This window comes from Oratosquilla oratoria, chromosome 15 (assembly GCF_046742065.1).
Source record: "Oratosquilla oratoria isolate Oo_2021 chromosome 15, ASM4674206v1, whole genome shotgun sequence".
Lineage (NCBI taxonomy): Eukaryota > Metazoa > Arthropoda > Malacostraca > Stomatopoda > Squillidae > Oratosquilla > Oratosquilla oratoria.
Window position 1 is genome coordinate 32,438,345 of NC_134791.1, and position 16,227 is coordinate 32,454,571.

General features: G+C 39.3%; 1 protein-coding gene across 7 annotated transcripts in view; it reads right to left on the reverse strand.

Moving 5' to 3' along the window:
• Positions 1-2,326: 2,326 nt before the first annotated feature.
• magu (SPARC related modular calcium binding-like protein magu) overlaps positions 2,327-16,227 on the reverse strand; it is a 123,441-nt gene continuing 109,540 nt past the window's right edge. For 6 of the 7 annotated variants that reach the window (XM_076198777.1, XM_076198776.1, XM_076198775.1 and 3 more), the window contains 6 exons: positions 12,726-12,869; positions 10,548-10,634; positions 9,445-9,520; positions 8,284-8,457; positions 7,607-7,716; positions 2,327-5,637 (listed from right to left, as the gene is read on the reverse strand). In XM_076198777.1, coding sequence (XP_076054892.1) covers positions 5,510-5,637; positions 7,607-7,716; positions 8,284-8,457; positions 9,445-9,520; positions 10,548-10,634; positions 12,726-12,869 — 719 coding nt within the window. In that variant the 3' untranslated portion in view covers positions 2,327-5,509. The remainder of the gene's footprint in view (positions 5,638-7,606; positions 7,717-8,283; positions 8,458-9,444; positions 9,521-10,547; positions 10,635-12,725; positions 12,870-16,227) is intronic. The other variant, XR_012967177.1, reaches the window with a different exon arrangement.

Consider the following 16,227-nt stretch of genomic DNA (forward strand, 5'->3'; position numbering starts at 1 on the left):
GGACCCCATCCACGGTACGATCTGGTCTTGAGGCCGCCGGACAGATCTGGTCGGATCCGACCAGATTGGATCGTGTATGTACTGATTTTGGTTTGTCCGACCGACATACACGATCCAATCTGGTCGGATCCGACCAGATGTGTCTGGCGGCCTCAAGACCAGATCGTGCCGTGGATGGTCCCAGATGTATAAAAACCATAACGCCGGGAGAACAGACAGCAAGGATTAAAGATAGATAAATAGATAAATAGATTAATAAATAAATAGATAAATATATAAATAATCCCGTCTGCGTCTGTTATACTACTTAACAAGGTTGCACATCTAAACGAATTTTTTCCTTATTTTGTGGTTTTATTATTTATACAATAATAATAATAAAAAAAATCCACACTCCTATTGTGTTTCTTAAGCACTAACATCATACTAAGATCTGTTATAGTGACGTACTCATTCCTCATCAACGAGTCAATGGATTTCTTGTCTTCCCTCCTAAAGAATACATCCTTGGAACATCCGACCCTATTGAAATATCATTAAATAAGTGGTAATTGTACACTGGAATTTCTTTTTTGGGGACCAGGTTGGGAATCAGGTTATTGTCGCTTAAGGCACGTGTTTCATGAAGTTACTATTATGGACGTACTGATATGCAAATTGGCCGATTACCGATTAATCGGTAATCGGCCTTATCGGCCAATATCAAGTAATCGGCCGCCGATTAATTATCTATAACGTAATTATGTTTTGTGATATGAAAATGCGTACTGTAATTAACTATAGGTAATATATTACAATATTTCATAATTAATCACACATAAAGAGCTACCATTTCAGGGCATAAAGCCCCTCCAAAAATCAATTAAAGAAACATACATAGAAGGCAAGACTTAACTTGGCTATTAACATATAAGTTATTAATTACCTAAACTTATCCTATTCTTTCTTCTGTACTCATGAGTCATGGCATCGTGGTTCGTGGCGAAGCTGGTTTGTTGGTAGTCGGTCAGTAAAAAAAAAAAAAAAAAAAAAAAAAAAAAAAAAAAAAAAAAAAAAAAAAAAAAAAAAAAAAAAAAAAAAAAAAAAAAAAAAAAAAAGGGTGGTGGTGGAGATAGGTGCTGAAGAATACTTGGAGAGTCGGGGAGTCTGCCGTACACGCTTGCCGTGTTTGTTGAAGATGTCTGCTTGCATGTTCAAATTACAGCATTTTCTTTTATTTTATGATTGTCCTAGGAAATAAGGTCACTTATATATGTTCACACGTTGAATCCAATATGTTTTCTGAATTCTCTTGTCACCCTGTGGATACCGTGTCGAACTCGTGAGTAGGTAGTCGTGAATTCGATTCCCGGGACCCGTTGCGTGCTTCTTGCGTTGGTTCCCGACGGCCCTAGGCAGGCGGGGAGGCAACCCAAACAGCGGCTTGCCCTACCAGGGGTTTCTCACTTGCCACTTCGTGGGAGTGGGATGGTGAGTTCATCATACATGGAAGCATGGTAGCAGAAAGGTATGACTGTGATATGATTTATTTTGTCTACGACAGGAAGCTAGTGAGAGAGACATTGGATGCAACAGTGTTAAGGTCGACAAGAGGGGGTATATCAGATGATTATTTTTTACACACAAAAATGAAAGTGAAAAAGATAAAAACAGAAATCTGACACGAACGCACAGAAAGGAAGCATACGATAGATGTTGGGAAACTGAAGAAGGTATCCATAAGATGGCTTTGGTTGTTTGATGTGGATGAAGTAGTGAAGGAAGTGAATACATGGGTTATGTATATGGGAATGAACGTGAAGAAGAATGGTCAAGAATGGGGATGAAACAGTGGATGACACCATTTGGCTTACGTAGTCAAATGACTGTTTTTAGAGGATTGGGAGAGTATTATATAGGCGCGGAAAAACTAGAAATGTCTAAGAAGAAAGTTATGTTAATATTCAAGAATGGAGGTCACATTGTTTGTGTTCAGTTGAATGAATGGAAAATTTAATAAATAGAGGTTTAGACACTTGAAAGTGATAGAGGAAAAATGACGGAAATGATTGGCCATTGAGCGAGTAAGAGGTGGGGGGGGGTAGGAATTGCAATAACGGTTGTACGGTAAATTAACAGGATGTCAATAGAATTGGTGAAAGGAATTTACGAAACAGTAGTTGTGCTGACTACGAGATGAGAGAGACAATCATTGTAAAGCAATGGCTACCAACCACAAATCCATATGGATTTGATCTAATTTCACCAAATGAAAAACTTCAGTGCTGAATTCAATATCTCCCGTTTTAATAAACATGCTGCTCAAACAGCATAACAACGAAGAAACAATTGTTATAAATTTTACTATTTTGCCGTACTTTGTTTTGGGGGTCCCAAGGTGAAAGCGTGGTTGAAGGAGAATAAGAAAAAATAATAATAATATAAAATAAAAAATAAAAAGTCGGGAACACTTTTGGAGAGCGCGTAGGTGTTTGAGGGTCATGTATGGAACTATGGATTATAACAAAGTACAGAACAACAAAGATTAAAACGGGCCAGCCTGAGGTCATGAGTGCTGAAAGTGAGGGCTGAGGGTCTGTCAGAGAGAAAAATGGACGGATATATGGGGGCGAATGAATCTTGAAAAAAAAAAGGCTAGTGGTCAGAATGTTGAACAAGCGAAAATGTGCGTCATGGGTGATACAGTGAGCTTGAGAGGAGTGCAGAGATTAATGTGCGAAATGTGTGGCTAGGTTAGGTTGGACTGGGCTAGTTCAACAAGTTACCGGTGTTATACTGCCGTGTGTGGAAAGAATGCCGAATACACTTTTGCCGAAGGACTATAAGCCGGAGCCAAGATGTCGAACGGACACAATGCCGTCCGGACACAATGCCGAACGGACACAATGCCGAACGGACACAATGTCGAACGGATACAATGTCGAACGGACGCAATGCCGAACGGACTTAAAGCAGAGTTGTTTCATTGGACAGAATAAAGTGTAAATAAAATAAACAAGTTGTTCACTGATTTCTTCACTGGATATACATAAACCTATAAAAGAAATACATAAAAGCACTTTTTAAATATTTCAATACTTTAAGCAATGTAAACAAAATATAAAGGTATCATATCTTTATTTTGATATTGTAGTTGTAAATTTAAAATGTATAAGAAAAATTATGTAAAATACATAAAAATACTTTTTTAAAAGCTTCAAAATTATTTAGTGTAAACATATACCTAAAAATATTACATCTTTAGCTTAAAATTGTTGCAATAGAAATATTCAAATGCACAAGAAAAACTATATTAGAGTATCTTAAAAATTGTGAGCCAAAGATCGTAGAAACGCCAATCCTTCTTCTTTATCATAAGACCTGCAGATGGCTTTTATCCTATCGTTAATTGTATCATATTTCTTGTTTGGTCGTGATATGTCAATCCCTATATGCCTGATCAGTTAATATTTCATTGGATACCTGCTAACTAATAATAACTTTTAGTAGCTTGGGGATTGTAGGATGTGTTACGTTAAGTCTATTTTCAAAAGCTTGGTGCCAGCCTTTGAGAGAATTGTTTGTTTGAGGCAAATTATCATGGACTCGAGTGTGGACAGACCACACATCAATATACTAGAAAGTTATATAATAACTCCCCATTTCCGGCATTTAAGGAATTCATCACTTCGTCAAATAATTTATGCACATCTGAAGGTGGAGCAAAGGCAAGTGATTGTAACTGCTTGATGAAAAATGCGTAATTTAGTTCAACATACCATTGTTGCAGTCCATAATGCTGGATATTTCGCCATAAACATTGCCCAACTTGAAAGAAATAACCTAATATTGATGTATTTGGAAAGTTCTTCTTAATGTCATTTATTGCTGCTCGTTCGAAGTCGATTGTTATTGAATTTGGATCCTGAGCGCCTTTGCTTTTCAAAAATGTAAAAATTTCGTCATATGTTTTCTTATCTTTGTTACTAGCAATGCAATACACCAATGGTAAAGTTTCGCTCCCTAAAACAATAGCCTGTATAGTTTACCTGAAGGAGCAGACTGTAATGTGCCATCGGTAAACCATGCTTGTTTGCTAGATAGTAATTTAGAAAAATTCTCAGTCGATAAAATAGTACCAGCAATAGTTTCATACAGACGAAATTTTTCGCCACGTGTTGTCATGTTCAAATCTTCACTACCTTTCTTGATCGCCGTAGTATTCTTGCAAGGTGTATGTTTACATTGTAAACCAGTTTGAAGCTTTTATAAAGTGTTTTTATGTATTTCACATAATTTTTCTTGTACATTAAAAATTCACAACAATATTAAAATAAAGATATAATACCTTCATATTATGTTCACATTGTAAACCAGTTTGAAGCTTTTACAAAGAGTTTTTATGTATTTCACATAATTTTTCTTGTACATTAAAAATTCACAATACTAAAATAAAGATATAATACCTTTATATTATGTTTACATTGTTTACAGTATTGAAATATTTAAAAGTGCTTTTGTGTATTTCTTTTATAGTTTTATGTACATCCAGTAAAGAAACCCGTGGAAAACTTGTTTATTTTATTTACATTTTATTCTGTCCAGTGAAACAATCTTTAATCTCTGCTTTAATTCCGTTCGGCTTTGTATCCCTTCGACTTTGTGTCCGTTCGGCTTTGTATCGTTCGGCTTTACGTCCGTTCGACTTTGTGTCCGTTCGGCTTTGTGTCCGTTCGGCTTTGTGACCGTTCGGCATCTTGACTCAGGCTTATAGTCCTTCGGCAAAAGTGCATTCGGCATCCTGGTTCACAACCTGGCCCCCTATTACCGTAGCAATAAGGAGGAAGAACATTTCTCAAAACTACAATATTCTACCTCTACGACACATTTCCATTCAGAAGACGAGTACGTCACTAGAACGAATCATTACCCTGACATCATCATTAAAAATCTCAGCACAGACGTTTTTCTTGGACCAGCATACTTTTCAGTTTACTTAAGTATTGTCTTACTGACTTTACCATTTGTTATGAGTCACACACACACACACACACAAACACAAAGAAAGAGGCTTTACGTTTTTATCTTTTATAACTGAACTAGGGCTCACTGACCACAAAGTATGTTCTGCTGTTTTCCGTCTAATTCACAACACAGCGTACTTATAGAACGTTCATGTCTAACTACTCTTCTCTTTCATGTGCCTTGTCTCTGAATACAATTCATTCGCGTTCCTTAGTATTGTCGCTTGTTTTGTTTTTTCATATTTCTTACAACTCATTCGTATTTGTCCACGAGGTGTTCCATTGGTTCATTTCACACGTATCGGCTTTTCGCCGTGCGCCGTCCACGACACGACGTCGTGCTCTCAAATAATCAAGGGAGTCTATGAACGCTTTCACACGTCACAGCCACGAACCACGTGTGAAAGCGTCCATACACACCCATGGTTATTTGAGAGCACGACGTCGTGTCGTGGACGGCGGACGGCGAAAAGTTGATGCGTGGGAAACGAGCCTTGTGTTTTGAATCAGACGCCTCTGCCACCGCCGTTACTCGGTTCGTCGTCTTCGGAGCGAAGGAGCTCGATAAAAGGATTTATGGAGCTATTTCTGTGCGTCCCCGTGGAGGGCTCGGCCGTCGCGATGACACCCAAACCTGTGAAAAGGAAATGAACTGGTGTCATCAAGAGAACTCACACACACTGCAACATCATAGGAACATAAGAATGGAGGAGATTGCATGAGACCATAAGGCCTACACTAGGCAGTTCCATGTCCCTTACCACCTGTCACCCCTATCCATAAAGTTATCTACTCTTCTACTCCTGTGAGGGAGTATAATGAATTTGACAGTTTCAGAAATACTTTTTCAATAAGAATACTAAAACATATATGCTATCTTATCAACAACAGTACTGTTGAAATATAATGAAAGATATGTAAACTCTTCACATATACACTGTAAGTTATATTGCAATGAAATTTTAGGACTTCACAAGAGGTCAGACTCAGGCGATTGTGCCAGCATGCTACCACATTCCTTTTGATATACATTAAAGAAACACACACACACACACACACACACACACACACACACACACACACACACACACACACACACACACACACACACACACACACACACACACACACACACACACACATATATATATATATATATATATATATATATATATATATCAATACGCACTTTGAAAAGAAAAAAAGGATGTGAATATATCAGACATGGGAGGATGGGAATTTGGAATCCTGTGGTGTGTTTTTCAAGTGACCGTGTGATTTTCTTGGTGCACTGCGCGTTTAAGTCCACTAAACAGGGAGGCTTGTTGTCTGTGATGCCGATAGGTTTTGAGAAATACCATTATTGTATACATAAAATATATATAATAAACTTCTCCATTATTACAGAAACTAAATATGGAGAAAAGTAGGTGCAAGGCTATCGTTATTTCGTATTTTAATTGGTGGTTATTTTGATGCGAATAACGAATCGTTCAGTTTGTATTGCTGAAAAGAGATTTATATCTAAATAATTCATACCACAAACATGTGTAGGGAGACAGAAAGCGAGAGAGACGGAAAAACGGATAAAAATTAAGAAAAAGAAAATGGAAGTAAGCACTGGACGGCAGCTACCTAGTATTGCATCATCACAGCCATCCATACAATCCTGGACTTCTCTCCGCTGAATATATACATCATCCTTTGGTACTAGCCCAGAGTAAGGCCCTATAGTGACACGCCGGTCTGAATAAATTATGAAATATATTGTACAACCTCTTCATTCCTTGATTTTTCACTCTAGTGGATAGAAGCTTCCTGGCTTTCGGCCTGAGCCAGAGAAACTGCGCATGCGTGCAGAGATGGCGAGCACACAGGGTTGCGAGAGGTTCGCATTGCATTGATCTCGCCTTCATGTGTTTATTAGCACCAGCCAATACTCGGATTGACAGGAGAGGGATAGAGAGGAAAGGAGACAAACTCTATGATACACTTCCTGGGCGAGTCCCTCCTACCCTCTTTGTGTCCGTATGTCTGCCTGTCTCTTTGTCTGTCTGTCTGTCTATCTGACTGCCTGACTGTGTGTCTGACTCTCTCTCTCTCTCTCTCTCTCTCTCTCTCTCTCTCTCTCTCTCTCTCTCTCTCTCTCTCTCTCTCTCTCTCTCTCTCTCTCTCTTCCTCTCCACATCTTTCCCTCTTCCTCTCCACATCTTTCCCTCTTCCTCTCCACATCTTTCCCTCTTCCTCTCCACATCTTTCCCTCTTCCTCTCCACATCTTTCCCTCTTCCTCTCCACATCTTCCCCTCTTCCTCTCCACATCTTTCCCTCTTCCTCTCCACATCTCTCCCTCTTCCTCTCCACATCTCTCTCTTCCTCCACACCTCTCTCTCTCCACCTCTCCCTCCCTCTGAGCTGTAGTTTGCATCCCACGAGAGTGAAGATGCTCTGTACCTATTCGTACACACAGCTGCAGTTTTCGTTCACCAAAAATGATCAACTGGTATCAACATAAATGTGTGACATTTTCACTTCTTGAAGCACGTGACGATAACGGACGAACGAATGAGCGTTCCACAAGTCTTTTTGTTCCTGGGTGGCTTACCTCCATCTGGCGCGATACAATTCGTCCACTCCAACTTCGTCACCTTCCCGTCGTCGTCGTTGTCACAGAAGTTGATGAGTCGACGGCCGCACTTTTTGAGTTCCTTCTCCCTGGGGTCAGAAACGGGAGAAGGTCAGTAGGTACGGGACTGCTTGGTTGATTAATTAATTATTGATGTGCACAGCAGCGGGTAGGGCTATTGGAGGCATGGTGCTCTTAATGTACAAGTATACATGGAAACGTGATGTATTCAAAGTATAATTGATCATGTTGTCTTGAACAGAAAGTTGATATGGTGAAATATTAGACGTGGCAGTATTAACAAAGGCAGGGGAGGTTATGCAAGAGCATTATATATACACAGAATGCATAAACAAATAAATAAATAAATAAGTAGATAAATAGATTAATGAATTGATAAGTACATAAGCGAATGAATGATGAATGAATAGAAAATAACTTGATAGTGAATAAGCAAAGAAATAAATAGAAATAAATAAACGAATAGATATGTAAATGAATAAGAGATTAAATACATAAAAAGGAAATGAAAAAATAAAAAAACGAATAAACAGACAAAAGAAATGAATAAATAGCAAAAACAAATGAATAAGTAAATAAATAAATGAACATTAATATAAAAAGAACGAAAAACAAAGATGAATAAATCTTAATACTTTAGGACAAATTTCCTCAGCTTCTTCAATTCCCGCCTCTCGAGGACTCCGTTGGAATTCTTGTCGAAGCTGCTGAAGTAGTGTGTGGCGACTCTCCGCTTCCAACTGCCCGTCTGTTGTCTAGTTTCGCTCGCCTCCCCTTTCTCAGCACTGCCGCTCTTGACCCCAGTCAGCCTGGAAGACAGAACTTTCTGTGACGTCATGTCGTTGGGTGGGATCTCCTTGCCAAGTGGTTCACGGGCAGGGGAATTCAACATGTTACAGTTAATCCTGTTATGACTAATTTTTTTTTTTTTTTTACAATTCATGATTACACGCTGGATATGAATCGAGATGTCCATTTTTTCCCCCGTGGTTACTTGCGTCTCTCAGAATGTGACGACGATTTGCATAATATAATTTCTTTCTCACAAAATGCTTAGAAAAAGTGACTATATACTATTCAATCTCATATCCAAGAGTCCCCTGGATATATAAGTCGATGTAAGGGGTCCACAGCGCTTGATATGGAAGATGATGACACTGCAAGGGTATGTGGGATGGTGAAGGTTTTCTACCGATACTGACAACACAACTGGCAAATAATATAGTGTGTCTTAGAAAACCCAATGTGTCTGTGTGCGTGCGTGCGTGTGTGTGTATGTGTGTGTGTGTGTGTGTGTGTGTGTGTGTGTGTGTGTGTGTGTGTGTGTGTGCGTGCGTGCGTGTGTGTACATGTGTGTGTTTGTGCATGTGTGTGTGTGCTCGCGCACGTGCGTGTGTGTGCGTACATTGTGTGTGTGTGCGTGTGTGTGCGCGTGCATGTTTGTGCGTACATGTGTGTGTGCATACATGTGTGTGCGTACATGTGTGTGTGTGCATACATGTGTGTGCGTACATGTGTGTGTGTGCATACATGTGTGTGCGTACATGTGTGTGTGTGCATACATGTGTGTGCGTACATGTGTGTGTGTGTGTGCGCGCGCGCGTGCGTGTGTGTGCGTGCTTGTGCGTGCATGTGTGTATGTGTGTGTGTGCGTGCATGTGTGTGTGTACGTGTGTGTGTGTGTGTGTGTGTGTGTGTGTGTGTGTGTGTGTGTGTGTGTGTGTGTGTGTGTGTGTGTGTGTGTGTGTGTGTGTGTGTGTGTGTGTGTGTGTAAAACACAGTACCGTAGGCCTTACCCATCTGGAGTCAGGGAGCTGTTGAAAAACCTCTGCAGATCTTGGAGGAAGTCGTGTTGTTTCTCTCTAGGGCATCCTGGGAACAACGAACGTCAGCATGAATGGATGCTTTGATACAGCACCAATTAATTAACCAATATTAATGACTAAGAACCGTAATCAGTAGTCCCCGTGCAGTTAGAAGATCAACTGGTCTAATGTCGATGAAATATCTCCCTCGAATTCTCCAATCAGATTTAAGGTCAAACTTGAGGTGGCTTTCTTGGGGACGCGTAGTTTCGATCAAGGTCATCACTTTTACCCTAAGTACTCCGAGTTCCAGGGCAACAAAAGGTCAGCGGTAGTTGCTGGATTCGAACGCAGGTCCTCCCATCGAGCTCTAGAGGCATATTAGGCATTTCTCGGTAGCATGCTAATTGGTTTTGCTACTTCGTTTGAGTAGAAACAACTTCGGTTGCAATGTTCTAAACTTCCCTAAGGTTTAATTTATCTTGTTTCTTCATTTGATTTCTCACTATATGACACAAGTGTAATTTGACATTTGGAAAATTGAAAAGAAAACGAAAGATCTTAACTGAAGTCGTTTCTACTCAAGTTTCAAAAGCAAGTAGCATGCTAGTGAGAAATGCTTAGTGTGCCGCCACATTAAGGCACACTGAAGCTAGGGTTCCTGACACTTGTCTTCACTCCTTGTTTTCCCTCAAGATCTTCTCTTTGGTTGGTCACCCAAAATTTAATCTCCTGAAGTAATGGTTTTGCCTTTTGATATTTATGTGTTTTTCATATTGCGTGATGACAGGTTAGTGAAACGAGATTATAATCGTCATTTTCCTTAATCACCTAAGAGAACGGGGTGGGTTTAAAGACTCTGGTAGTCACTTCGAGTAGTAGTGAAGAAAACCACAACCTACCTCTTACAGCAGTTATTTTTCATGTGCATCTCTCTCTCTCTCTCTTTCTCTCTTCTCTCTCTCTCTCTCTCTCCCATTCTCTCCCTCCCCCTCTCTCCCTACCTCCCTCTCCCTCTCCCTCCCTCCCCCCCTCTCTCTCCCTCCCTCCCTCTCCCTCTCTCTCCCTCCCTTTCTCCCTCCACGGGTACTTACCCTTCCAGGGGCGCTGTGTGCAGTTGCCCTCTATGGAGCTGCCGTGCAGGGACTTGCCGTTGAACTCGTCGACGCACCAGCAGAACCCTGAGCGGAAGAGGAACCATTTACTTACAGAAAGTATTCTTTACGCCGCATTGTAATAAAACGAAGAAAGACACACAGGTAGACCTGTTCAAAAAACAACTTTTTCATTTTTTCATACATTGCTGTACTCATTCCCATGCTTTTTGAAATGAAAAAGCCAAAAATCACATCCATTTTCATCTTGGATGTATGTAAGCAATGCCGCATGGAGGCTGAATTTCTGTAAATATGAAATTATGTATGAGTTTTGGTCTAAATTCACTTAAAATTCAAACATCCATACAAAAACCATGTCTCCAGGTTAGCAGAAAAATCAGGATTTTCAACCATATCATTTCTTTTAAAATTCACGGGGAAAATTCATCAATTCTATCGGTTGCTATATGTAGAATAGACTCTGTTCTTTCATTTGGTACCAAATTTGTTGCTCTACCTTGAATAGAAAAAAAAAACACAAAATGCGCTTAGAAATGCTTCAAAATTGGCCCTTTTGGTAAGATAGCAAAAAACTTCAGCCTCCATGCTGCAATACTTTCCTAGATCCTAGGTAAAAATGAATGGGATTTTTTACTTTTAGATGTCAAAAAGCATGGGAAAAATACAGTAACGTGTAAATACAGTAAATGTGATTCTTTAACAGGTCTACAAACAGGTAATAAGAACAGAATGAAGGAAACTGCAAGAGACCATAAGGCTTACACTGGGCAGTTCCATGTTCCTTACTACCTAGCATCATCATCAATAAATTTATCTAATCTTCTCTTAAAACAACAGATAGTTTCAGCGCTCACTAACTAAATGGTTACTAAGTCTATTCCATTTGTTAACAACTCTGTTGGCAAACCAATTCTTGCCTATTTCCTCCTCAAACCAAAATTTGTTCAATTCAAATCCATTACTACGAGCCCTGTCCTGCTGTCTTAATATGATGACCTTGCCTGCATTACCGTTGTTAAAGCCCTTGACCTATTTGAATACCTCTATTAGATCACACCGCACTCTTCGTCTATTGCTTCCTATCGTGCTACAGTGTAACTTTGAGCCTTTTTGCCGCGTGGTTCCTCTCCTTGTGGCTTGGGTTACTAAGAAAATCAAGAGAATAACTAAAGGACAGAGACAACAGCTTAGGTCAGGGGTGGGGAACCTTTTTAGGAGTGTGTGCCGAAATCATCCAAATCTTTGATACATAACTTTCTCGTGTGCCAACGTAGTAGAGCAAGAGCCCGTACATGCCTTAGTGCCGCCCAGGGGCAGTTCTCAGTGACGATTCCACCCCCCCCCCCCATCACCACTTCCCATCTCCAAAATCCCTTACGGCCTGTTTTAGCTATAGACTTGTGAAATTATTCAACAGATTTTAAAATTTGCATTTAATGTCCCTATTGCAGAGAGGATAAAGGGAAAAATATTTCATATTCTGTTGACTCTAACGAAAAAATTCGTATATTACGGTGAAATATTCAGGGCTTATTTGATTTTTTTTTATTATGATTATTTTGTCAGCCTTGTGGGCGGCATGTCCAGACCAGAATTGCCACGCCCCTTTATGTGCTGCCCCAGGGCATATGCACCCCCCCTCCCCCTCCTATGTGAGGGTCCTGCCTACATGGGCCCCCTCCCTCCACCTCGTGGGGCCCCAAATCTGTCGCCTAGCAAGGCATGTGGTTACCAATGGTCTTGCAAAAGAAATTGGAGAATTATTATTATTATTAATTATTACTATTATTATTATCATTATTATTATTATCATTATTATTATAATTATTATTATTATTATTATTATTATTATTATTATTATTATTATTATTATTATTATTATTATTATTATTATTATTATTATTATTATTATTAATATTATTATTATGGTTGTTGTTATTATTACCATTATTATATACATACATTTATATATATATATATATATATATATATATATATCTATATATACATATATATATATTTTTTTGGGGGGGGGTTCGCGGGCCAAAAAATCGTTAGTGTTCTAGGTTTTGCACATGATAGCTTTTGGAAGGGGGAGTTTGCTTGATGCACACTTAACTCCAGGGCATGAAGAGCACTACGAGGAATACCTACACAGATTTTTCTGCGCTGAACCGAAGCACTGCTTTCTGACAAAGAGACCGTTCTCAGTGCAGTTCGGAAGGTACGTCGTGTTGGAACTCTCAGTGGCCATCTTCAAGATGGCATCACGCTCACGAAGACACGATGGGACGGCACCTGTAGGGAGAAAAAAAAAGAAAACTTTTTGTATCGACATTACTGAAAGGTGCATGAGAATGTAAGAATGGAGGAGACTGCAAGAGACCATAAGACCTACACTAGGGAGTTCCATGTCCCTTACCACCTGTTATTCCTATTCATACAGTTGTCTAATCTTCTCTTCAAACAACCAATTGTTTCAGAGCTTACTAAGTCTATTCCATGGTAGATATCTGGGAGGCTCGTTAAGAAAAGGTGGTCACAGATACTTGAAAAGGTTAGGACTTAAGAGATTTTGCTCTCCATTCTGAGGAAGGAAGGTCATTATTAAATATGAGGGATCCAGAAACAGAGGGGCACCGACGCCACTTTTACTAGTTTCGGGTTAAGTGCATATTTATATATATGGAGGAGGTCTACGCTTTTCAAGATCCGTGATTAACTTGAAACCAGTAGTAGTGGTACGGAGGCACCTCTAGTAGTGGAGATATGTGGAAGATTCAACAACAATATATATACACATTTACACAAATATATATATATATATATATATATATATATATATGTATATATATATATATATATATATATATATGTATATATATATATATATATATATATATATATATATATATAAACAGCCATCCCTATCCGGACCTCGAATTACGGTCCCGGCGTGGAAAGTTCGTATGCTATCAATTGCGCTGTGCAGAGGGTACGAAAGGATTGGAACCCGCTTGATTTTAGGTGAAATAGGAAGATTCGGATCGCAGTTAGCGGTCAGCTTCGCTTCATTGCATACAATTCGGAGCAGAGTTCAATGCTTTTATACCCTTGGATTTGGTTATTTCATTATATACATACATATATTAAACATAGAAATCACAATTACTAAACATGTAGAACACAAACGAACAAACAGGTATACACCATAGCCTCCTCTGCATTTCCATCACTGTGGCACGACAACTTTATTTAGCTTAGATAAGACTTGTTGATGAAGGGATTGAAGCTATCTCAATCAGCCTCTGCACTGCAATGACTCTTTCTATATTTTGTTTTGGTCAACGCCAGACAAGCTTATTCAGCTTAGGGTAGATTCTCGTATCGATGGGGTGAAGGACTTCAAGATCCTGAGAAGGTCATCCTACTTATGAACGAAAACGCGACGACTTCCTCAGCGACATGACGTCACACGGGGAGCAGGCAGGCTACCCAGCGGCTCAGCCAATCAAGGCCAAATTCTTGAGAGGGTTACATGTTTTCCACACAATGCCACATCTTTCACATACACGCACGCACACACACACACACACACACACACACACACACACACACACACACACACACACACACACACACACACACACACACACACACACACACACACACACACACACACACACACACACGATGGAAAAAGAAACGATTAAAAAAACAAATGAGAAGAAAAATCTGGGATATTGGTCAGATTACTGACGAACATAGAAATGGATTGTTCATCGCATGAACGAAGAGATGACAAAGAAAATAATAATTGAAAGCCTAATCCTCCCTAGGAATATGCAGCGATAGTAGAGTATTTACACAAAGCGACCACACTAGTTCCCAAAACCTGACATCATTGAGAGAAACGAGAGACAAAACTTAGGGACGGAATTGCGTCACAAGCTCATGGAGAGAGAGAGAGAGAGAGAGAGAGAGAGAGAGAGAGAGAGAGAGAGAGAGAGAGAGAGAGAGAGAGAGAGAGAGAGAGAGAGAGAGAGACTACATGGATGGAGAATATTAAGAGACTCAGTTTTTCTGCATAAATACGTCAGTTCATATAATCTCATCTATGGGTAATGGTGTGACTTTGTGTGCTCTTGCGTGTGCGTGTGCTTGTTAGTGTTCATGTGTTTGTGCGTGCGTGTATGTGTGTTATGTGTGCATGTACTATACTCATTTAGTCAGTCATACACATACAACACACACACACACACACACACACACACACACACACACACACACACACACACACACACACACACACACATAGCATTTCATGAATCACACGACCGTGCCATATATATATATATATATATATATATATATATATATATTGTGTGTGTATGTATGTATATACATCTTTTCAACCACATTAATTCCATGCCATCACAGTCAAAACTGACGAGGAACTCGATGGAAGCATATATACGGAAACTGATAAATAATCAAACTAAGGACTCGAACCCAAGTCAGACGCAACAAGTGACAGTGACTTGGCCCATTGCGCTAACAAGAAAGTTATAAGTGGAGCACAACTTTCTTATATTTGTATGCTCATTAAACACATACACGAATTTTTGCCTTCAACACACCTCTGCCATGATAGTGCAATTGGTAGTATGTACGCGTGGGAAAGTATTTTCACATACACTGGATGGTCCCCAGTGAACAGATTTACATCTTTTCAATCACATTAACTCACTTTAATTCCATGCCATCAGAGTCGAGACTGACGAGGCATGGAATTAAAGTGAATTAACGTGGTTGAAATGATGTAAATCTGTTCACTAGGGACGTTTCAATGTATGTATATATATATATATATATATATATATATATATATATATATGTATATATATAGTATATTTATATATATATACACAATATGTATGGATGTACGTATAACAATAAACAATACACGGATCCCATGTTCTTTTCTTTTAGTAATTGTTTACATATTTCTCTGCCGTGGCGTGACGTCACTGAAATTGTTTTTAGAGAAGTAATACTGTTACATAATTCAGTGACCAACCAAACGTCTTATAAAACCGGTTTGTGACTCTCCTATGTGAGTTTTTTTCACATCATTCATATAATTTTTTCATATTCATATAAATGCAGCTGAAAAAATATAAAGGGATGGGTATATCCACATTATTTTCATGTGAATTGTATTTGATAGGTTATCAATATTAGTGCCCAAACCTAACCTTGCCTAATGTAGCCTAACCTGACCCAACGCAACCCGACCTAACCTAACCAAGCCTAGCCTGAACTGACCCAACCCAACCGAAACCAACCGTACCTAATGTAACAACTTCACCCAACCTAGCCCAACCTAACCTAACTTAACCTAACCTGGATCTAGACATAAAGCAAACCTAACCTAACCCAGACCTAGACCAAGACTTAAAGCAAACATAACCTAACCTAACCTAGACCTAGACTTAGACCTAACCTAATCTAACCTAACCTAACCCAGATCTAGACCAAGACCTAAAGCAAACCTAACCTAACCTAGACCTAGACTTAGACCTAACCTAACCTAGACCTAAAGTAAACCTAACCTGACCTAATCTAAGCTAACTTAGACCTAGACCTATCCTAT